The 24,223-nt window shown below is 42.1% G+C and overlaps 1 protein-coding gene across 5 annotated transcripts in view; it reads left to right on the top strand.

Moving 5' to 3' along the window:
* Positions 1-1,409: 1,409 nt before the first annotated feature.
* Positions 1,410-24,223, top strand: part of Cdk19 (cyclin dependent kinase 19) — a 149,591-nt gene continuing 126,777 nt past the window's right edge. For 2 of the 5 annotated variants that reach the window (XM_048353910.1, XM_048353907.1), the window contains exon 1: positions 1,617-1,737. Coding sequence is in view for 2 of the 5 variants with exons in the window: in XM_048353908.1 (XP_048209865.1) it covers positions 1,610-1,737 (128 nt within the window). In the remaining 3 variants the exon portion in view is untranslated. Of the gene's footprint in view, positions 1,738-24,223 lie in introns of all 5 variants that reach the window. The other 3 variants (XM_048353908.1, XM_048353906.1, XM_048353909.1) reach the window with 3 other exon arrangements.

Here is a 24,223-nt window from a genome sequence, read left to right as displayed (position 1 = left end):
AGAGGTGAGGGAAGGAAATGAAAGGTAAATAAAAGCTGCCTCTTTATACTGTCTTTTGAGTCATAAAAATTATCTAGGAATGGCTGATACAGATACTTTTAATAGTGAAGCTTTCCTTTATAAAATGCAAAGTTCTCTTTACAAATTAATACCTTAGTGGAAGGGAGCTAAAGTGTGCCTCGTGTTGGCTGATTATCAATTTAATCTCAAAGTTATTAATATGCCAGAGGGGCATATGTTAGTGTGGCACATTATAGTCTCCTAAGTCATGTGTTTTGGTGTCTAGAGCCCTAACCCATAATGAATTCATGTTCACTCTGATTAAAGGGAATTGCTTAAACATTGTGGAGAGACTCACCATTATGCACAAGCTGTAAAAACCCTTTACAACCCAACTCATATGATTGTTCTTAAATAGGCTGCATCTTCAGGCACTTCAATTATCCTCAGACAGATGGCCCAAGCTTGGCTACTGCAATCACATATGCTAGGAGAAAACCAACTACAGGGCGAAGAGTAAGATGATTGGCTGCCGTGGCTCAGAAGTTACAATTCCCCTCTGCAAGAGCTAAGAAACCGCTGAGTGTTCAAGTTTTGAAATACAGTTTGTCTTTTTTTTGCATCGTAAAAGGAATAAAAAGGTAACCTATTATGAAGAGCCGAGCATGTCTAATCAAGACCAGGAGAGAAGCCAAAGCCTAGGGATACCCACACATTAGGAAAAACGTCATTCTTCAGTCTCCACCAATGAGCTGCTGGATGGGGCGGGGCAGCAGGCGGACCAACAGCCACAGAAAACAAATAGCAATCTGCCAAACAACTCTTCTACCCAGTCCTAGTCAGCCGAGCCTCCGGAGCCAACTTTTGGGCAAGGTGCTTGATAAATGCCTTTTCTGCTGTCTTTCCGGCCCAGTGACTGTTGGAGCAGAAATATTTCCTTCTTAGGGCAGCAACTGCCTTGTTCCTTCACGCGCGTACAGGCTCAGAGAAAACTCACTAAATACTTGCACAGAAACGCGGTCAAGCGCTATTTGGGATGGGAGAAGTGGGAAGGGCGAAAAGGAGGTGCCAACGCGCAGGCGTACTGACCTTGGGGGGGCGGGGCTGAAGCTGCCTAAAGCAGCCTGGGAGCTGTATTTTATACTAGCCAAACTTCTGTGGCCCCCGAAGACTTCGGGACTACATTTCCCAGGAGGCACCGAGACACAGGGGGGCGGATCGTCTGGTTCGTCAATGAGTTCGAGGAAGCCGCGGCTCGGCCCACCAGGTTCCAAAACAAGGAAATGAAGGGGGGAGGCGGGACTGCGGGTGTCTGCCGGAGCCGCCACCGCGGAGGAGGAGGAGGAGGAGGAAGAGGAGGAGGAGGACGACGCCGACGACAACGAAGAGGAGGCGGCGGTTGCTGCCGCGGCGTCACTTGCTGAAGGCGCCCGCGGAGCGGTGGGCTGTGTGCGCGCGCGCGCGCGCGCCTGAGAGATCGCTGTTGGAGAAGTGGAGTGGCGGTCGCGGGGTTGGGGGGGGAGAGGAGGAGGAGGAGGAAAAGGAGGAGGAGGTGGGACTGAGCGGCGGCGGCCCCCACGTCCCGGTGCCTCTATGGGGGAAGCAGACAATGGATTATGATTTCAAGGCGAAGCTGGCGGCGGAACGGGAGCGGGTGGAGGATTTGTTTGAGTACGAAGGGTGCAAAGTGGGACGCGGCACCTACGGGCACGTCTACAAGGCGAGGCGGAAAGATGGGTAAGAGCACCGGCCGGGGCAGTGGGCTCGCTGCGGTCCTCCACCGGGCGGGAGTGGGTCGGAGCCCTGCTTGGACCCTGTCGGTCGGGGTGAGGCGGAGGTGGTTGTGGGGCAGCGTCGAGGGGCGGACTCAGAGTACGGGAGTCTTCCCCCACCCCCCGCCCCCGGCCTTCGCGGTGCTGCGGCGCCCCGAGGAACTCCAGCGGTGCTCCCTGGTTGGGAGTGTCGGTCCCTTCCGTGGGCGGAGGGGGGTTGGGGGGTAGGGGGGCGTTGCTTTCCTCGAGCCTCGGGGGGTGGCGGCGGGACTGCAGTTGGGACCTCGGTTGGAGGTGGAGTTTGTGGGGATCTTGTCTTCCCGGGGACACTGAGGGCTTGGGGCTTCGCTGATGAGTTGCGGCTTCAGCCCGCCCCGGGGTAGTGACTGTCCTTGAGAAACTTACAATCGGCTGAGCGCTTCCCTGGGGCGGCGGTTTGGAAACCTCTCCCGGGAGCCCGCCGGGCGGGCGAGCGCTCTGGTCCTGGCTCCTGGGGCCCAGCCACAATCTCTTCCTGGAGCCAGTCAGCCCGGGGTCTCTCTGGGCAGATCCTCTCGTCCCTGGGGCTTACATGGACACTTCTCGGCCCTCTCCTTTTCTGTCCCAGATTTCAGTCTTACATTCATAATTCCTCACCTTTTTACTCCAAAGTAGGACCTCCAGACAGACGAAGGGTATTTTGCAAGCCCTAACTAAAGAGTTCGCTTGGTAACATCTTTCTCCCACCCCTCGCCCTGGATATCTTGAGTATGCCTTTTTTTGGGGTGGGGTGGGATGTACCAGTCTAGGGGATTGAACTCCTGGTTTGTGTGCTGTCTCTTAAGATTTTAACCGGAAAGCTAATGCTCTATCCCTTGAGCCATAGCTCGCCATTTATTGGAGAAAAAAAAAAAATCTCAGATTTTTCTGCCCCGGATGGCTTTGAAAGGCGTTCCTCAAATCTCAGCCTTTTGAATAATAGCTAGGATTACAAATGTGAGTGAGTCACCGGCGGCCTGCAGGGATGTTTCTTTTATTTTTATTTTGAAAGACTATTCCTATATCTGTCCTGCACTTCATCATTTACACAAGGGCTATGTGTTAGGGTTTATCTGGAACCTGGAATTACCAAGGAGTTAATATGGAATGACATAGCTGGTACTGTTTCCCCTGTTGAGAGTGAACCACTGAATCCTTTACCAACATTAGTTGGATAAGGTGTTGGCAGTTCATACAGCACAACAGGTGGAACCGTGTCCCTTGCTGCAGAGGGTCGACTTAATCAACTTCTGCCCCAGCCAGGGCAGAATTCCCTTCTAGGGCTCAGGAGTGAAGAAAGCTGCATTCCTTCTTAGAATCTAAAAATGGTCGGACTAGGCGATAGAGGTTTTAAGACTGTAATGGATCAGTATTGAATAAACACATTACGAGCCCCACCGACATAGAAATTTTTTTTTTGTCTGTCTACACACTTTGTTTTTTTTTTTTTTTTTGCCAGTCCTGGAGCTTGGACTCAGGGCCTGAGCACTGTCCCTGGCTTCTTTTTGCTCAAGGCTAGCTAGCACTCTGCCACTTGAGCCACAGCACCACTTCTGGTCATTTTCTGTATATGTGGTGCTGGGGAATCGAACCCAGGGCTTCATGTATATGAAGCAAGCACTCTTGCCACTAGGCCATATTCCCAGCCCTGTCTACACACTCTTAAGTGTAATTTGATACAGGTGGGTTAAAAACTGGGACCAAAGTGGATAGGTGATGTGCTGTGCTAATTTCATAAAAGGAGCAACAAACCACAACTTTAAAATGTTTTATAGGTTTCATGAATATTGCAAAGTACTATACAAGCTTAAAAGATTATTATTATTAGAGATAACTTTTTCCTCTTGTAATAACTACAGACAGACCAGTTGTACTTTGTTATTTCTAGTAGTTGTTTCAGAATTGCCAGGTTTCTTTGAATGGAAATGTGGAATGTAAGGTACTGTAATTGACTTGTACTTGCTTTTGGAATATCCATTTGCCTTGTGGTTTTTTTTTTTTTTTTGGTTGGTTTTTTTTTTTGGCCAGTCCTGGGCCTTGGACTCAGGGCCTGAGCACTGTCCCTGGCTTCTCTTTGCTCAAGGCTAGCACTCTTCCACTTGAGTCACAGCGCCACTTCTGGCCATTTTCTGTATATATGGTGCTGGGGAATCGAACCCAGGGCTTCAAGTATACCAGGCAAGCGCTCTTTCCACTAGGCCATATCCCCAGCCCCCATTTGCCTTGTTTTACAGGTATTCCTGTGGGGGGACCTTATTGGTTATGATTGGGGAAAGCACATTCAATATTAAATTGTTGCAAAATATTATGAGCTAGGTTTGTTTTCCCATGTTGCTCATGCTAGCTTCCTAATATATGTCTTCTAGGACAGACTTTTTCAGTCCTGGAACTTGAACTCAGGGCCTTGGCATTGTCCTGAGCTGCTTTTGCTCAAGGCTAGCACTCTACCACTTGAGCCACAGCCCCATGTCTGGTTTTATCTTGTTTATGTGGTACTGAAGAATCGAACCCAGGGCTTCATGCATGCTAGGCAAGCATTCTACCACTAAGCCACACTCCCAGCCCATATATGTCTTTTAAAATACAAATTTTTTTTTGTCAGTCATGGGGCTTGACCTCAGGGTGTGTGCACTTGTCCCTAAGCTCGTTTTGTTCAAGGCTCTAACACCTGTGCCACAGCTTCACTTCCGGTTTTTTGTTTTTTTTTTTTTTTTGGCCAGTCCTGGGCCTTGGACTCAGGGCCTGAGCACTGTTGTCCCAGGCTTCTCTTTGCTCAAGGCTAGCACTCTGCCACTTGAGCCACAGCGCCACTTCTGGCGGTTTTCTATATATGTGGTGCTGGGGAATTGAACACAGGGCTTTTATGTATATGAGGCAAGCACTCTTGCCTCTAGGCCATATCCCCAGCCCTCACTTCCGGTTTTGAGTGGTTAATTATTAAAGAATCTCAAGGGGACTTTTCTTCCTGGCCTGGTTTTGAACCATGATTTTCAGATCTCAGCCTCTTGAGTAGCTAGAATTATAGGCATGAGCCATCGGTGTCCAGCTAAAATACTTTTTTTTTTTTGTCAGTCGTGGGGTATGAACTCTGGGCCTGGGCACCCTGAGTTCTTCAGCTCAAGGCTAGCACTCTACCACTTTGAGCCATGGGGCCACTTCCGATTTTCTGGTGGTTATTTGCAGATAAGAGTCTCACAGATTTTGCTGCCCTGGCTTGCTTTGAACCAGTACCTTCAGATCTCAGCTTCCTGAGTAGGTAAGGATTGCAGGCATGAGCCACTGGTGCCGGCTAAAATACATTTTGATTTTTATTAAAGTAGCTTTCATTTGGCAGAAAAATTTTGATTAATGTTAAAAAATCTTCTGAATTGTAGTTTGAATAATTGGGCTTAACCAAAAATATAATGTAACTGCCTCTATTAGTTATTTTTGAATATTTCTGTCTTTAAGTTCTTAAGTCGAGTATATTTTTTTGACTGGAATTTGTTAATTAGAATAAAGCTTCTTCAGTAGAGGATTAGTTTTTTTGCCAGTCCTGGGGCTTGGGACTTAGAGCTTGAGCACTGTCCCTGGCTTCTTTTTGCTCAAAGCTAGCAGCACTCTACTTCTTGAGCCACAGCGCCACTTCTGGCCTTTTCTGTTTATGTGGTGTTGAGAATCCAACTCAGGACTTCATACATGCTAGGCAAGCACTGTACCGCTGAGCCACATTCCCAGCCCCAGAATCTGATTATTTCAAACCACTATATTACATGTAAGAAAAACCACAACAAACTCAAGGATTTGGTTGAGATTTGTAACTTTTAGGAAACACCACCCAGTGGGAGGTTTTTAGTAATGATTTTAGGCTGTGATACAGATCTGCATAGTAAAGGATTTTACACTCTGTTCATTTCCAAATTTATTTTGGTTAGCTAAGAAAATGTATAGTGCTATATGTTAAACGTAGTATATTTATGTATATAGCCAACAAATTCTTCAGATCTTCAGAAGAAACATTGGGTAGAAATAACAAAGTATCAGCAGAAAAAAAACTTTGTTTATGGTTTAACCCTGGCTTACAAAATCTTAGAATAATATTTCCTTTGAAATAAGACTTCAGTTTAGGCTTTAATATGCTACATCAACCGAAAACAAATTGGAGATGTAATGTATCCTAGTTTTTCACCTTTTAATTGAAGCATGAAAACTATACATATTTGTGGGTCACCATGTGATATTTTGATACTGTGTATGTTGTATCATGTTTAAATCAGGGGAAACATTTGTGTCCTAAACATTTATCATTTTTTATGGTAAAATATTCAAAATCCTTTTATATAGCTTATTTAAAATACATAGTATTGGGGCTGGGGATATAGCCTAGTGGCAAGAGAGCTTGCCTCGTATACATGAGGCCCTGGGTTAGATTCCCCAGCACCGCATATACAGAAAACGGCCAGAAGTGGCGCTGTGGCTCAAGTGGCAGAGTGCTAGCCTTGAGCAAAAAGGAAGCCAGGGACAGTGCTGAGGCCCTGAGTCCAAGGCCCAGGACTGTCCCCCCCCCCCCCAAAAAAAAATACATAGTATTGTTGCTGGGTCTGGTTACTCACTCCTGTATTACTGGATACTCAGGAGTCTGAGATCTGAAAATCCCAGTTCAAAGCCAGTCCCTGGCAAACAAATCCATAAGACTCTTAAATTAACCAACTAAAAGCTGGAAGTGGAGACGTGGCTCAAATGATAGGCCTTGAGAGGAAAGAGCTAAGGGACACTGCCCACCCTGAGTTCAAGCCTCAGTACTAGCATTCACACACACAGTAATATACAATGTTGCTATCCATTCTTACCTTCTATGCTAGGCATGCATTCTATCGAACCCAGCCCCAAAAGTTATTTTTTCTTTATTTTTTATATTTTTTTCCAGTTCTGGTGCTTGAACTGAGGCCTGGGCTTTATCCCTCAGCTTCTTTTGCTCAAGGTTAGCACTCTACTTCTTTTTTTTTTTTTTTTTTTGGCCAGTCCTGGGCCTTGGACTCAGGGCCTGAGCACTGTCCCTGGCTTCCTTTTTGCTCAAGGCTAGCACTCTGCCACTTGAGCCACAGCGCCACTTCTGGCCGTTTTCTGTATATGTGGTGCTGGGGAATCTAACCCAGGGCCTCATGTATACAAGGCAAGCTCTCTTGCCACTAGGCCATATCCCCAGCCCAGCACTCTACTTATTGAGCCACAGCACCACTTAGGCCTTTTCTGTTTATTTGGTACTGAGGAATTGAACCCAGGGCTTCATGCCTGCTAGGCAAGCACTCTACCACTAAGCCACATTCCCAGCCCCCCAAAAGTTATTCTTGAAGAAAACAGGTTAAGAATATTTCTAAACTTTTAGTATGAGCAAGAATTAATAGTTTTTCTTCATTAATAACAGGTTGCTGGCGCTGGGAATAAGGCCTAGTGGCAAGAGTGCTTGCCTCATATACATGAAGCCCTGGGTTTTATTCCCCAGCACCACATATATAGAAAATGGCCAGAAGTGGCGCTGTGGCTCAAGTGGCAGAGTGCTAGCCTTGAGCAAAGAGAAGCCTGGGATGACAGTGCTCAGGCCCTGAGTCCAAGGCCCAGGACTGGCAAAAACAAAACAGAACAAGTTGCATGTAATATTTTATGGTTACAAATCTCAGGACCATATTTCTTCAGTTAGAAAAAGTTTTGCTTTTGATTGATAAAGGGTTATTGTTTTAGTTTTTTTAATAATTAAAAAGTTTAAGGAAACATGATTATGTTATTATGTATTATGTCTGAAGACTATTGTATCCAGCAATACTATTTGAGAAATTCATTAAGTATATTGAATCTATCTAATATATGTCCAGTCTGGGAATGTAGCTCAGTGGTCCACTACTTGCTTAGTGTATGCAAGACCCTGGGTTTCATTCTCAGCACCGCAAATAAAAAGAGTTTGTTTTGGGATGTTTTTGAAAGATACTCAGTAATTGAAAGTGAAATGGCTGACAGATATCTTAGTTTCATTTTTGTGTTAGGGTTTCAGGTAGGTAGTTGTGTGACTATATGTCATGAAATTCTTCACAGATAGAGTGAATATATATATAGAATACATTGTATGTACAATAGTAGCCCCCTGTTTTTCCAGATTCTGCTATTTGTAGCTTCTGTTCTTTCCCTGGCTTCCCTTCATCCTTAAACTGTTCGTACCATAGGACCTTATCTGACTTGGATGGTAGTCAAATTCTTCTTTGCCTTTAGTGTTTCTTTACTGTAGTACAAGATTTAAGTCACTCCTGGTGTTGTTTTTCCTACCAAACAAAACCAGTCGTAACTCTTTTTTGGAAAACTATATTTCTTGTGGCTTTATATGATCACTAATTTTTGTGTGTGTGCTGATACTGGCCATGAACTTAGCTTTTTCTCTTAAGGGTGGTGCTGTGTTGAACCACAGCTCTACTTTTGGATTTCTTTTTGTGGTTAATTAGAAATGAGAAAATGGACTTTTCTGCTCAGGTTGGCTTTGAACCACAAATCTCAGGCTTCTGAGTAGTAGCTAGGATTACAAACATGAGCCACCACCAGTGTCCAGATGATCACATCTAATGTTAGTTCCTTAGTTTGGCATCAAAAGCATTTGCATTCACATACTGAGTCTGTAGCCTTTACACCAGACAGAGTGTTTCAGAAGTGTGTGTACGTGCGTGCATGCCATATACTTCTGTGCTATTCAAATGTTCTTATTTTCTAGAACTTAAAAAGATGTTCACATTTCTTTTTCTTTATTCTGCAGTCAAAGTAGAAGGATGTTTCCATACCATTTCTTGATTTCCATTTCCATCCTCACCATACCTGGCAAACTTCTATTCATTCATATTATTACATATCAATACTCAACTCAAATAATTTCTCTGGGAGGCCTTCTGTTATTCATTGTGCTTCTTAACTAGGTTTCTATCCCTTCGTGTGTGTGTGTGTGTGTGTATACATATATATAAATCACTAAGTGTTACTAATATCTCAAACTATTTGTACTACAGTCATTCTTTCTCTAGTATGTTGCACAAGGATGAACATGTATTACACATTGAAAAGTGATATTGAGCCAGGCATGCTGATGCACATCTGTAATACTAGAACTTAGAAGGCTGAAAGAGGAAAATAGTGAGTTGAATGCCAGTCTGGGCTGCACAGTGAGACCCCGTGTTGAAAACAAAACAAGCCCCTCCAGAAAAAACAACCTAAGCCCCAGAACTGTGCTGATTTTTTAAAAATGCTGTAAATTAGTAAGCTTACCTACCTTAGAAGCAGGTCAATAAAAAAGGTTTAAAAATAGGTTTAACTTACTTTAAAATGCAATATCTTCAGTAATTATTTTGAAATGATTACATGAGATAGTTTAAGGAGTTTCTGTAGCACTAGTGCTTTTTCTAAGAAATTATATGCTGCCTTTTTCTGCTTTGTTTTGTTTCGTTTTTGCCAGTCCTGGGTCTTGAACTCGGGGCCTGAGCACTGTCCTTGGCTTCTTTTTGCTCAAGGCTAGCACTCTACCACTTGAGCCACAGTGCCACTTCCAGCTTTTTCTATATATGCGGTGCTGAGGAATCGAACCCAGGGCTTCATGTATATGAGGTGAGTACTTTAGCACTAGGCCATATTCCCAGCTCCACATTTTCATATTTTGAATACTATCACCATTTTTGAAAAAATTTTTAGGTCTAGGATTGTAAAGAGGTAGCAGCCAAAATTATTTAAAGACTTTTTATCCATGTATAAATAGTTTATCCTTATCCTCCAGCACTTCCTGTAATCGCTGTTTCAAGCATGCACTATTGAGGATAAAAAGAGAGTCTCAAGAGAGAGTACAGGATATAATTCAGGATACAAGTGTATAGCCAGTAGTTTTTTAATGAGGGTTTGAGTTCTTAATAAAAAATGAGTGATGGATCAAAGAGAAATAAACCTTTAATGTCCTGAAGTAATTGGTGTCTATATAAAGTATTATAAATTTCAGATATACATGGGTTTTTTTTGTAGTGGAGGGGATCAAACAAATATAATACCTTGCTAAAGAGAAAGTTTATGTAAAATATTCTTATACCAGCAGCAGTTTCATATTTATGTTTATGGTGTCCCTTGATAATATGAAGAGGCAACATGGAGTTTTTGACCTGCATCTTGTAGGTTTGTATTTGCACATTTTGTGATATTTGCACAATCTCTAGATGCATTCATTAAGCAGTGCATGACTGTGTAAAATTTATCTAAAGAAAGTAAAAATTTGGGTAACATTGGTCAAGATGCATTGTACTCATAAATTGATAGGTTGAATTGAAACCCCAAAGATAATTATAAAAACAAGATGAAACATCATTTAAAAATGTCATCCAAGTTTAAAAAATAAGATTTACCTAGTGTTTTAAGTCTCTTTAAAAGATACAATTATAACTTTACTATAGGAGGTTGGGGATGTATAGCTTGTATAGTAAGAAAGGGTGATTGCCTAGCATGCATAAAGTATTGATCTTCAGCGTGGCAAAAAAGAAAAAAAAGATTACATTGCAAATGGGGAAGGGAAAAAGAAAACTAACTTGTGCCACAAACTGCTTGGTACCTTTGTAGGTGAACTTATTTAACAGATACATTAAAAATAACTTTGCTGCCTATGACGATGGTGCCCACCTGTAATCCCAGAATTTGTGAGATTGGGGCAAGACTGCTAGTTTGAGGCCAATGTGAACTATATAGAAAGACCCTGTGTTTAACTAACTAACTTTTCTACCAAAAGATATACCTTAATTTTCCAGATAGAAAGGTTTTTATCTTTCTATCCAGATAAAAATACAAGAATCTGTAGTGTAAAACAATGTGCCAGATTGGGTTATGTTCTTTGATAACAAAACAGAAAGTTAACTACTTCATAATTAAATATATTCCCTAATCACAGTTAACTTATAATAGATCACCCTGAACAAACACTTCTTGAGTGATGTTTTTCACAGTGTTGGTTTTTGAACCCAGTGCTTCAAGTATGCTGGGCAAGGGCTCTATCAATGAGTTTACATTCTCAGCCCCAACATTTTTTTCTAACATGTCAAAGAAGCATAATCTATGGGCTGGGAATATGGCCTAGTGGTAAACTGCTCGCCTTGTATACATGTAGCCTTGGGTTCAATTCCTCAGCACCACATAAATAGAAAAAGCCAGAAATGGTGCTGTGGCCCAAATGGCAGAGTGCTAGCCTTGAGCAAAAAGATGCCTCAGGCCCTGAGTTCAAGCCCCAGGACTGGCAAAAAACAAAACAAAAAGCATAATCCAAAATATTATAAAAATAAAATGATGCACAGGTAATAATTTATTATTATGTTTAAGTTTTATGTATTGTTCATGTATACTGTTCATAATTATATACTGTTCGTTCATATATACTATGCTTTTATAGGAGTGACAGCTGGTAGGTTTGTTTACATCAACATCAAACATGTGAGTAATATGTTGTGCTTGTTGATGGTATTAGTAGGTAATGAGGAAGTTTTAAGCTTCACTATAATCTTATTGGATCACCTATATATGTGGTTTATATTTGATTGAAGAATTATGCAGTGTATGTCTGTAATTTGATTTTACATAATTTCTAAAACCATAGTTATACTAAATTTAATTTCTTGACAATCTTTTTATCTTTGTAGTGTATTTGTATCAAAGTAAAATAAAAATATTATTATAAAGGTGATACACAGAGGCGTTACAGTTACATAAGTCAGGTAAAGAGTACATTTCTTTTTGGACAATGTTACCCCTTTTCTTGATCTTTCCCAGTTTTTCCCTCCCATCCTCACTCACAAATTGTTCAGTTTCAGCAGTGTCTAGTGAGTACCACTGATGGATTTGTTCACCCTTTGTCCTTTCATTTCTCCCAAAGACAGATAAATGAACAAACAAGACAAAAATGAAAGAAAAACAGCAACAAATAAAAAATGTTTCCATTTCCTGTAGTTCATTTTGATAAATATTATTTTATATGGCTAGGTACACATAGCGATTGTGCAGTTATGTTCCTCTCCTAAGAGTATCTTCCTTTCGTCTTACTGTATGTGAATGCCTACAGCCTTGTATTATTTATCATGTCACGCTGTACTTTGGTTCTAGCTTCTGCATATGAGAGAAGACATGCAGTGTTTGTCTCTCTCAGATTGGCTTACCTCACTTAACATGATTTGTTCTAGGCGCATCTCAAAGTAGAAATATTTTTATACTATTAAAATGATTAAATTTTAGTTGTTGGTGGTTAAAATCTTCAATAGTGTATTGTACATAAAATAAGTTTAATACATTATGCAATGACCATGCTTCCTCATTTTTCATGGCTGTGTTACCATTTGTATCTTAAGTATTTTTGAAGTTTGTTAGAATAATTTTTTAAAATTAGGTTAACTTTTTTTTATATGTGTTGTGCTAAAGATCAAATTTAAGGCTTTATGCATGCTATGTAAGTCTCCATTAACAGTATAACTAGTTTAATAGCCATATAATTGTTTCCTCCTTTCCTTCCTTCCTCCCTTTCTCCTTTTTTTCCTCTTTCTCCTCCCCTCCTCTTCCCCCCCTTCCTTTGATAGGATTTTTTTTTTTTTTTTTTGCCATTACTGGGGCTTGAACTCAGGGCCTGAGCACTGTCCCTGGCTTCCTTTTGCTCAAGGCTAGCACTCTGTCACTTGAGCCACAGTGCCACAGCGCCACTCCTGGCCTTTTCTATATATGTGGTGCTGAGGAATCGAACCCAGGGCTTCGTGTATACGAGGCAAGCACTCTTGCCACTAGGCCGTATTCGCAGTCCAGTTAGGAAAATTTTTTTTTTTTATTTTTTTTATTAATTGGACATAAATTTTTTTACAAGGTGTTGTGCAAAGAGGGTGCAGTTACATAGTAGGGCAGTGTGTACATTTCTTATGATATCTTACAACCTGTTTTTCTATCCCTTGTCTAGGTCAGGTTGACATATATGCAATATACAATGTATCAAGAACATATACAGTATTCACAGACTTGGTCTCTACTGTCTCTCCGTCTCCCTTTGTTAACAGTCATATATCAGGGAGATCATGCCCCTTTGTTTTCTGTGTTCTAGGCTTGTCTCACTCAACATTATTTGTTCGAGTTCCGACCATTTCCCTGCAAATAACAATATTTCACCATTCCTAATCGCTATGTAGTATTCCATTGTGTATAAGTACCATATTTTTTGGATCCATTCGTCTGTGGAGGGGCATCTGGGTTGTTTCCATATTTTAGCTATTGTGAATTGTGCCGCGATAAACATGGTAGTACAAATGCCTTTTTGATATCTTGGATTTTGCTGTTTAGGATAGATGCCTAGGAGTGGTATGGCTGGGTCATAGGGTAGGTCTATATTGAGCTTTTTGAGAAACCTCCATACTGTTCTCCAAAGTGGTTGTACTAATTTGCACTCCCACCAACAATGGAGAAGGGTTCCTCTTTCCCCACAGCCCCTCCAGCATTTGTTGTTTCCTGAGTTCAGAGTATAGGCCATTCTAACTGGAGGGAGGTGGTATCTCAGGGTTGTTTTTATTTGCATTTCCTTTACTAGCAGGGATGTTGAGCATTTCCTCATATGTTTCTTTGCCATTTTTATATCTTCTCTTGTGAAGTCTCTCTTTAGCTCTTTTGCCCATTTCCTAATAGGTTTATTGGGCTTGGAGGGGCTTAGTTTTTTGAGTTCTCTGTAGATGACTGATATCAGGCCTTTGTCTGTTGCTGTGCTGGTAAATATCCTTTCCCATATCGTTGGCTGTCTTTCTATTTTGGTGGCTATGTCCTTAGCTGTGCAGAAACTTTTTAATTTGTAGTAGTCCCATTTGTCGAGTCTTTCTCCTATTTGTTGTGCCCCTGGGACTCTATTCAGGAAGTTCCTTCCTGTGCCTATAAGTTCTAGTGTCTTTCCTACTCTGTCCTTCAGTAGTTTCAAGGATTCAGGTCTGATGTTGAGGTCCTTGATCCATTTTGAGTTGATCTTGGTGCATGGTGATAGGCTTGGGTCTACTTTGAGTTTTCTGCATATGGCTGCCCAGTTCTCCCAGCACCAGTAGTTGAAGAGGCTATGTTTATTCCATTGTATATCTTTAGCTCCTTTGTCGAATATCAGTTGGCTGTAAGAGTGCGGTTTTATTTCTGGGTCTTCAGTTCTAATCCATTGGTCTTCCGATCTGTTTTTATACCAATACCATGCTGTTTTTGTTATGATGGCCTTGTAGTAGATCTTGAAGTCAGGTATTGTGATACCTCCTGCATTGCTTTTTTTGCCTAGAATTGCTTTGGCTATTCTAGGTTTTTTGCTGTTCCATATGAATTTATGGATTGGTTTCTCTATTTCAGTGAAGAATGTGGCTGGGATTTTGATAGGTATTGCATTGAATTTGTATAACAATTTGGGCAATATGGCCATTTTCACTATATTGATTCTGCCTACCCATGAGCATGGGAGGTCTTTCCATCTCCTTGTGTCTTCTTTGATTTCCCTTATTAGATTTTTGTAGTTTTCATTGAATAGGTCCGTCACGTCCTTGGTTAAGTTGATCCCTAGGTACTTTATTCTTTTTTTGGCTACTGTAAATGGAATTGTTTCCATAATTTCCTTTTCTGTTTGTCTATTGCTGGTGTACAGAAAAGCTGCTGACTTTTGTGGGTTGATTTTATATCCTGCTACTTTGCCAAATTGGTTTATTAGGTGTAGGAGTTTGGGTACTGAGGTTTTTGGGTCCTTCAGATACAAGATCATGTCGTCTGCGAATAGGGATAACTTGATTTCTTCCTTGCCGATGTGGATCCCTTTGATGTCCTCCTCTTGCCTTATTGCTATGGCTAGGGATTCCAGCACTATGTTGAACAGAAGTGGGGAGATTGGGCATCCTTGTCTTGTTCCTGATTTTAGGGGGAATGACTTAAGTTTCTCTCCATTTAATATGATATTAGCAGTTGGTCTGTTGTATATGGCTTTTATTGTTTTGAGGAATGTTCCATCTATTCCTGTTCTCTCCAAAGCTTTTAATAGGTATGGATGTTGTATTTTGTCAAAGGCTTTTTGGGCATTGACTGAGATAACAATGTGATTCTTGATTTTAGCTCTGTTTATGTGGTGAATTACGTTGATTGATTTACGGATGTTGAACCATCCTTGTGACTGAGGGATGAAGCCTACTTGGTCATGATGTATGATATTCTTGATCACTTTCTGGATCCTATTAGCTAATATTTTATTGAGGAGCTTTGCATCTGTGTTCATTAGTGATATTGGTCTGTAGTTCTCTTTTTTTGTTGGGTCTTTGCCTGGTTTGGGAATTAGTATGATATTAGCTTCGTAGAATGAGTTTGGAATTTCTCCCTCCATTTCTATTTCGCGGAAGAGTTTGAGGAGTATTGGAATTAGCTCCTCACTAAAGGTTTTGTAGAATTCGTTGGTGAATCCATCTGGGCCTGGGCTTTTCTTAGTAGGGAGGTTCTTGATTACCTCCTGTATCTCACCGTAAGTTATTGGTTTATTTAGCTGATTTATTTCTTCTTGGTTCAGTTTGGGCAGTTTGTACTTCTCTAAGAATTGATCCATTTCTGTAGAATTATTGTTTTTTGCTGAGTAGAGGTTTTGGAAATAGCTCCTTATGATTGTTTGAATATCGTGTGTACTTGTTGTAATTTTTCCTGTGGAGTCCCTGATTTTACGAATATGAGTCTCTTCTCTTCTTTTTTTTGTAAGTCTTGCAAGGGGTCTGTCAATTTTGTTTATTTTCTCAAAGAACCAGCTTTTAGTCTTATTTATTTGTTGAATGGTCTTTCTATTTTCAATCAGATTTATCTCTTCTTTAATCTTTGTGATCTCTCCTCTCCTAGTCGTTTTAGATTCTGTCATTTCTTGTTTCTCCAGTTGTTTTAGTTTCATCGTGAGGGTATTCACCTGCTCTGCTTCCAATCTTTTAATGTGGGTGCTGAGTGCAATGATCTTGCCCCTCAGAACTGCCTTAGCTGTGTCCCATAGGTTTCTTTGTGATGTGTTTTCTTTGTCATTGTGGCTTATGAATTCGTTGATTTCATCTTTAATTTGATCTGTGGCCCAAGTGTTGGATAGCAGCGTGGGGTTTAGCCTCCAAGAGTGTGTATAGGCTCTGTGGTATCCTTTGTTGTTGAGGGTTACCTTTAATCCACTGTGGTCAGATATAATACATGGGATGACGTCAATACTTTTGTATTTGCTGAGGTTCTTTGTGTGGGCTATGACGTGGTCTATTTTGGAATATGATCCATGGGCTGCTGAAAAGAAGGTGTATTGGGTCTCTGTGGGGTGAAAGGTTCTATATAGGTCTGTTAGATCCATTTGGGAAATGGTGTTATTTAGGTCCTCAGCTCCCTTACTAATCCTCTGAGTGTTGGATCTGTCTCTTGGAGAGAGAGGAGTATTAAAGTCACCCACTATGATTGTGTTTGCGTCTATCTTGCTCTGTAATTCTTTGAGAATTTGCTTGACATATGTCGGGCCTCTTTTGTTTGGTGAGTATACATTTATCACCGTGATTTCTTGATTCTGGATTTTTCCTTGTATTAATATGTAGTGTCCTTCTTTGTCTTTTTGAGTGGACTTTAAAGAGAAGTCAAGCTTGTCTGAGATCAGGATGGCTACACCTGCCGTTTTGGTGGATGCATTTGCTTGGTAGATCTTGCTCCATCCTTTCACTCGAAGCCTGTTTTTGTCCCTTGCTGTAAGGTAGGTCTCTTGTAGACAGCAGATGTCAACTTTTTGTTTGCGAATCCATTCTGCCAGTCTGCTCCTCTTTATTGGGGAGTTTAAACCATTTATATTTAAAGAGATCAAGGATAAGGGTGTTTTTTCTCCTTCCATTTTCTTGGTGGGCTGTTTTTTCTTCTTTTTTTTTTTTTCTTCTTGTCTTTAGTGAGCTTGTGTTTCTGCTGGGCTTTGGCTATTGAAGTTTCTTTCTGATTCTGTCTGTGTGTCTTTTACGATCTCTGTTGGGTGGGGTTCCCCTCTTAATATTCGCTGTAGGGCTGGTTTTTTATTCACATACTCCTTTAGCTCCTCTTTGGTGTGGAAAGATCTGGTTCTCCCTTCGAATGTGAACTCCAATTTCGCTGGATATTTGATCCGAGGTTGTAAATTGTTATTCTGGAGTACTTGGATGGTGTTCTTCCACTCGCTTCGAGCTTGGTAAGTTTGTGTGGATAAGTCGGATGTTATTCGAATCCTCTTCCCATTGAAAAAAGTTTCCTTCTTCGCTTTGGCTGAATTCAGAATTTGCTCTTTAATCTTGAGGTCTGAAGTCTTGAATATTATGTGCCTTGGGGTGGCTTTCCTGGGGTCTGGCCTGCCAGGTGTCCTATAGGCTTCGGTTACCTGGATGGGGTCCCCTGTGAGATTGGGGAAGTTTTCTGCAATAACTTTATTGAGAACATGATTAAGCCCTCTGCTCTGGTATTCGGCTCCTTCTTCTATTCCAATTATGCGCAGATTATATCTCTTGTCTTTGTCCATTAGTTCCTGGATTAGTCTTCCCTGAAGCTTCACCTTTTCTTGGAGTGTGGTCATTTTCTGGTTGTTGTCAGCTGCTTCATCGTCCAGGCGAGAGATTCTGGATTCTATATGGTCTACTCTTTGTGTCATGGTTTCAATTGCGGAGTTTATGGATGTCAGAGAGCTATTTATGGTTGTCATATCAGCTCTGATCGTGGAGATTTCTTCCTTTAAAGAGTTGTATTTTAAATCTATTTTTTCATGCATTTCAATTCTTAGGGTGTGGAGATTTTCTTTAAAGGCAGCTTGCATTGTATCCATTTTTGCTTCCATTTCTTTAAAGCAGGTTTGCATTGTATCCAGTTTTGCTTCCATTTCTTTCTTGGCTTCCTGGGTGTCCTTCCAGATTTCCGCTCTAAATTCGTGGAATTGTTTTCTGATTTCATTTCTGACGCTTTCGATCATTCCTGTTAACATGGCCTCATTTGCTTTTTTATTCTCCATCTCCTCTTCAGTCGTGCTGCTTTTTGGAGCTGGCGAGGTGGCTTGCCCTTTGATGAACTGAGTTATGTTTCTTTGTGATTTGCGCATCTGGAGATCTGGATGGCTTCTCAGGTTTGGTTTGTAGCTCCTCCCTCCCTCCTGTGTAGAGGTGTCTATGGCAGCAGGTGCTGTCGCTGTGTCCCCGCCCACCAGTGCAGGGTACGCCTACCAGAGCGGGCGCTGTCGCCGGGGGCCCCGCCCTCCTGTGCGCTGTGCGTTCAGTGCAACAGGCACTTCGGCGGGATATGCCTCCCAGAGCAAGTCCTGGGTTGTTGGGTTGTGCTTGCGCCCTCCCACGAGTCCGTTGTGGGGGGGGGGGTACGTGTGGGGCCCAGTGGGATCGACTGTCCGGGTGTGGCTTGGCACCTTCAGACCTCACCTCCGCTGTTAGGAGGGGGGACGTGATCAGGCTCAAGTGACCCTGCTGGGCTGGTATTGCCCACCAGCGCCTGTGGTTTTAGTTGTAAGAGTCTGCGAGGTCCAGGCGCCTCAGGTGGGGTTTGCACAACTGGCCGTCTCCCGGCCCCTGTTGGGAAGGGGGCGGGGCCGGTTCTGCCAGTTCTGGAACCTGTGGGGTGTTGGTGCCACTGAGCCCTTCCCCTGCTAAACTGACTTCCCAGCGCCTGATGGGGGTTTCCCAGCCTGATTTGTGGGTTCTTTGTTCCCTCAGGGGTGGGGGAGGGGGGAGGGGAGGGCACTCACTTTTGCTGCTTTGTGTGTGTGTCCCGCGCCGCCGTTGGCCCTCCAGGGGTTGGCTAAGTGTCGTGGTGGCTTCCCTGGTTCCCGATTTCTGCCGCGCTGGGTTCCCTTGTCCAAACCCGGTGTGGACCCGAACTTCTCGTCGCTGCCGGTGTGTCTTGGTCCGCACCCTGCCTTGTGTCCGTGGGGTCTCCCCCTATATGAATTCTGCGCTCCTGGCAGCCTGTCTGCCGATCGCCGGGTTCCCCTTTCCCAGCCTCAGGAAAATTTTATTAGAGCAGGCTTCTTGATTTGCCAACTTCAGGCAATTTTCTTTCTTTTTTCTTTTTGCCAATTCTGGGGTTTGAACTCAGGGCCTGGGCACTGTCTCTGAGCTTCTTTCTCTCAAAACTAGCACTCTACTACCTGAGCCACATCGCCACTTCTGCCTTTTTCCTATTTATGTAGTAATGAGGACTCAAACCCAGGGTTTCATGCATGCTAGGCAAGCTCTCTATCACTAAGCAACGTTCCCAGCCCATTTAAGCATTTTCTATCCACTTTGTTAGAAATCTGAGTAATTTTTATTTATTTATTTATTTATTTATTTATTTATTTATTTGCCAGTCCTGGGCCTTGGACTCAGGGCCTGAGCACTGTCCCTGGCTTCTTTTTGCTCAAGGCTAGCACTCTGCCACTTGAGCCGCAGCGCCACTTCTGGCCATTTTCTGTATATGTGGTGCTGGGGAATCGAACCGAGGGCTTCATGTATATGAGGCAAGCGCTCTTGCCACTAGGCCATATCCCCAGTCCCCAGAAACCTGAGTAATTTTATGAAATCAAACTATCTCTTTAATTTTCCCATCATAACCTTGCAATTTATGTCCTTCCTTCCTTCCTTCCTTCCTTCCTTCCTTCCTTCCTTCCTTCCTTCCTTCTTTCCTTCCTTCCTTCCTTCCTTCCTTCCTCTCCCTCCCTCCCTCTCTCCCTTCCTTTTTTGTCCAAGATCAGGACTCTAAATATCTGACACTTGCTCATTAGCTAGTGCTCAACCAACTGAGCCATGCCAACAACTATTGTATGTGTGCATGTATATATGTTGGTTGGTTGTGGGGCTTGAACTCTGGGCCTGGGCACTGTCCCTGAGCTCTTCAGCTCAAGACTAGTGCTCTACCACTTGAGTCACAGTGCCGTTTCCTGTTTTCTGGTGGTTAATTTGGCGGTAAAAGTCTCACTGACTTAACTGCCTGGACTGGCCTTGAACTGGGATCCTCCGATCTCAGCCTCCTGAGCAGCTAGGATTACAGGCGTGAGCCACCAGTGCCCGCCAGTTAATTAAATTTTTGCTGGTTTTGGGGATGAACTTGGCCTGGGCACTATCACTTAGTTTTTGCTTAAGGCAAGCGCACTTGAGCTATAATTCTACTTCCAGATGTACGGTGGTTAACGAGAAAGAGTCTCTCAGACTTTCCTCACTTGGCTGGATTTGAACAGTGAGCCTTAGATCTCATCTGTGAGTAGCTAGGGTATATGTTGAGTCATTGGTGCCTAACTTGAATCTTTTCATTTACATTTTGGCTGTGTCTACATGTTCTTTGGAGAGATGTCTACTTAGATTCTTTGCCTGTTTTCTTTTTCCATTTTTATAGAGGCATGGGTTTGAACTCAGAAAGTTGCCCTTGTTAGACACATGCTCTCCCACTTGAACCATACCTCTATCCCTATTTTTTTTTTAAATAGACTGTCTTTTTATTTTTAATTTTTATTTATTTATTTATTTTTTGGCCAGTCCTGGGCCTTGGACTCAGGGCCTGAGCACTGTCCCTGGCTTCCTTTTGCTCAAGGCTAACACTCTGCCACTTGAGCCACAGCACCACTTCTGGCCGTTTTCCATATATGTGGTACTGGGGAATTGAACCCAGGGCTTCATATATATGAGGCAAGCTCTCTTGCCACTAGGCCATATTCCCACCACTAGACTGTCTTTTTATTGTTGAATAGTAGAAGTTGTCAGTACTAAGCCCTGATCTGATGTATGATTTACAAATATTTTTTTTTGTGGATTGCCATTTAAAATTTCTTGAATCATGTTCTTTGAAGTAGTCTTTTTAATTTTGTTGAAGTTCAGTTTCTCTCTCTTTTCTTTTTTCTTTTTTTTTTTTTTTTGGCCAGTCCTGGGCCTTGGACTCAGGGCCTGAGGCACTGTCCCTGGCTTCTTCCCGCTCAAGGCTAGCACTCTGCCACTTGAGCCACAGCGCCGCTTCTGGCCGTTTTCTGTATATGTGGTGCTGGGGAATCGAACCTAGGGCCTTGTGTATCCGAGGGCAGGCACTCTTGCCACTAGGCTATATCCCTAGCCCTCTCTCTTTTCTTTTTCTTCTCTACTTTCTCTCTGTGTCTCTGTCCCTCTCTCCCCCCTCCTCCCAATCTCCTGTGCTGACAACTGCTAATTGATTTAAAGTTGTAAAGAGGTATGGCTCAAACAGAGTTCTTGCCTAAAAAAAAATTTATTCCTTTGTTTTCTTCCTGAAAGTTCTGAAGTTTTAGCTCTTATACTTAGGAGAATGTTCCCCCTTTAAAGGGCAGTTATGCTTCATAGTTCTAACCTTTCAAATTTGTGTGGCTTCTTTGGCAAAATTAAGCATATTTAGTGAAAAATAACTATAAATACTTTTTCCTCTACTAAATCATGCTAGAGGTTTATGTGCTTTTAGAGAAAAAATTCAACAACTACTATGACTTTTCAGTTCAGAAAGTACATTTTTTTTCTTCCTCTACCCACCTCTCTTTTTTTGTTTTGTTTTGTTTTGTTTTTGTTGCCAGTCCTGGGGCGTGGACTCAGGGCCTGAGCACTGTCCCTGGCTTCTTTTTGCTCAAGGCTAGCACTCTGCCACTTGAGCCACAGCGCCACTTCTGGCCATTTTCTATACATGTGGTACTGAGGAATGGAACCCAGGGCTTCATGTATACGAGGCGAGCACTTTTCCACTAGGCCATATTCCCAGCCCCAGAAAGTACATTTCTTCTTCTTTTTTTTTTTTTTTTTGGCCAGTCCTGCGCCTTGGACTCAGGGCCTGAGCACTGTTCCCTGGCTTCTTCCCGCTCAAGGCTAGCACTCTGCCACTTGAGCCACAGCGCCACTTCTGGCCGTTTTCTGTATATGTGGTGCTGGGGAATCGAACCTAGGGCCTCCTGTATCCAAGGCAGGCACTCTTGCCACTAGGCTATATCCCCAGCCCCCAGAAAGTACATTTCTTATGAAGTTTCTATTTATACTTAAGTATTTTTATTGGCATCTACTAATTGAGTTTGATTATGTCATTTTCATACGTGTATATTATGTACTTTGAACATATTCACCCCTTTTTACTGTTTCTTATCCTTCTCCCTCCTTCCCTCCAATCTCCCACATCCCTAATAGTCCCTCTTTTACTTCCCCCTCACCCCCAAATTTCACAAATGCAAGAAAATATGTGATACTGTCTTTCTAGAGTGGCTTATTTTGTTTAATATGATGTTTTTCAGCTCTACAATTTTCCAGAACATGGTAGAATTTTATTCTTCCTTATGACTAAAGAATGTACTCACATTCATATGTAATGCAAGTATGCATGTACATGCATGCATATATATATATATATAATACACATATAATCTGTTGTTGTGCACCTAGGCTAATTGTATAACTTGGCTATTGTAAATAATGCTGAAACACAGGTATCTTTGTTATATACTGACTTTGTTTCCTTCAGATCTACACCCAGAGGTGGTACTTGGATCATAAAGGAGTTATAATTTTAATTTTTAAAGAAAGTTCCATGCTGATTTCGATAGTGGCCCAACTTGTTAACATTCCTAGGGTATAAAGGTCTCTTTTTGTCCTCTATATAAGCCAAAATTTGTTTTTGTTTTCTTAATGATAGACATTCTGACTGGCCACCAAATGGAATCTCTGTGTAATTTTTGTTTTTTTCCTTGATGACTAAAAATATTGGGCATTTTTTCATATATTTATTGGTTATTTATTGTGAATTGTGCAGCAATAAACATGGATGTGCAAATGTCTTTTTGATATCCTGAGACCTGTTGTTCAGGATAGATGCCTAGGAGTGGTATGGCTGGGTCATAGGATATGTCTATGCTGAGCTTTTTGAGGAACCCCCATACTGTTCTCCAGAGTGGTTGTATTAATTTGCACTCCCACCAACAGTGGAGAAGGGGTCCTCTTTCCCCGCATCTCCTCCAGCATTTGTTCTTGCCTGAGTTCAGAGTATAGGCCATTCTAACTGGAGGGAGGTGGTATCTCAGGGTTGTTTTTATTTGCATTTCCTTTACTGCCAGGGATGTTGAACATTTCCTCCTATGTTTCTTTGCTATTTTTATCTCTTCTCCTGTGAAGTCTCTCTTTAGCTCCCTTGCCCATTTAATAATTGGTTTCCTGGGTTTGGAGGGGGTTAGTTTTTTGAGTTTTCTGTAGATGACAGGTATTAGGCCTTTGTCTGTTGATGTGCTGGTGAAGATCTTTTCCCATATGGTTGGCTGTCTTTCTAGTTTATTGGCTATGTCTTTAGCTGTGCAGAAACTTTTTATTTTGTAGTAGTCCCATTTGTCGAGTCTTCCCCTATCTGTTGTGCCCCTGGGACTCTATTCAGGAAGTTCCTTCCTGTGCCTATAAGTTCTAGTGTCTTTCCTACTCTGTTCTTCAGTAGTTTCAAGGATTCAGGTCTGATGTTGAGGTCCTTGATCCATTTTGAGTTGATTTTGGATGCTGAAGACTAAGCCATACAAAGAAGTGGTTTTAAATTTAGTAAGAATAATACAGTGTGATATAGTGGTGAAAGGAACAATAAATGCAGTGATCTTAAAAGAGATTTTAAGTCTTGATTGAGCTGGAGTAAATCTTTTCTTCTGTAGTCATACTTAGTATGGTTACCAATTTTTCTGATTACCTCTTTAGAATATATTCTTAGAATTATAATGGCCAGATTGTGATTGTGGACTATGATGTGTGTGTGTGTGTGTGTGTGTGTGTGTGTGTGTGTGTACGTACATGTATGTTCGTGCATGTGTCAGTAACTGGGGCTTGAACTCAGAGCCTCATGCTTTTGACTTTTTCACTCAAAGTAGGTGCTCTACTTTGAGCCATATCTCACTTCCAGCTTTCAGTTGGTTTATTTGAAAGAGTATTAATGGACTTTTCTGTTTGGGCCTGCTTTGAACCACAATCTTCAGATCTCAGCTTCCTGAATAGCTAGGAAGGATTACAAAGGTAAGTAACCAGAGTCCAACATGGCTTTTTTTTTTTTTTTTTTTCTGGCCAGTCCTGGGGTTGGACTCAGGGCCTGAGCACTGTCCCTGGCTTCTTCTTGCTCAAGGCTAGCACTCTGCCACTTGAACCACAGCGCCACTTCTGGCCATTTTCTGTATATGTGGTGCTGGGGAATCGAACCCAGGGCCTCATGTATACGAGGCAAGCACTGTTGCCATTAGGCCATATCCCCAGCCCCCCAACATGGCTTTTGACTTTATATCTAAACTAGTAAGTAGACAGATAATCTTGGCTTTTACTATTATTACCTGAGGAAGTTGAATGTTTTCATTTGTGTATTGACTATCCATTTTTTGTTTGATATTCATTTCCTTTGTCTTTTTCAATAGGTAGCATAGTATATTGGGTTTCAAGGTGGATTTACAATCTCAGCTG

This window comes from Perognathus longimembris, chromosome 9 (assembly GCF_023159225.1).
Source record: "Perognathus longimembris pacificus isolate PPM17 chromosome 9, ASM2315922v1, whole genome shotgun sequence".
In the NCBI taxonomy this organism is placed as follows: Eukaryota; Metazoa; Chordata; class Mammalia; order Rodentia; family Heteromyidae; genus Perognathus; species Perognathus longimembris.
This window is presented reverse-complemented; position numbering and strand designations above follow the sequence as displayed.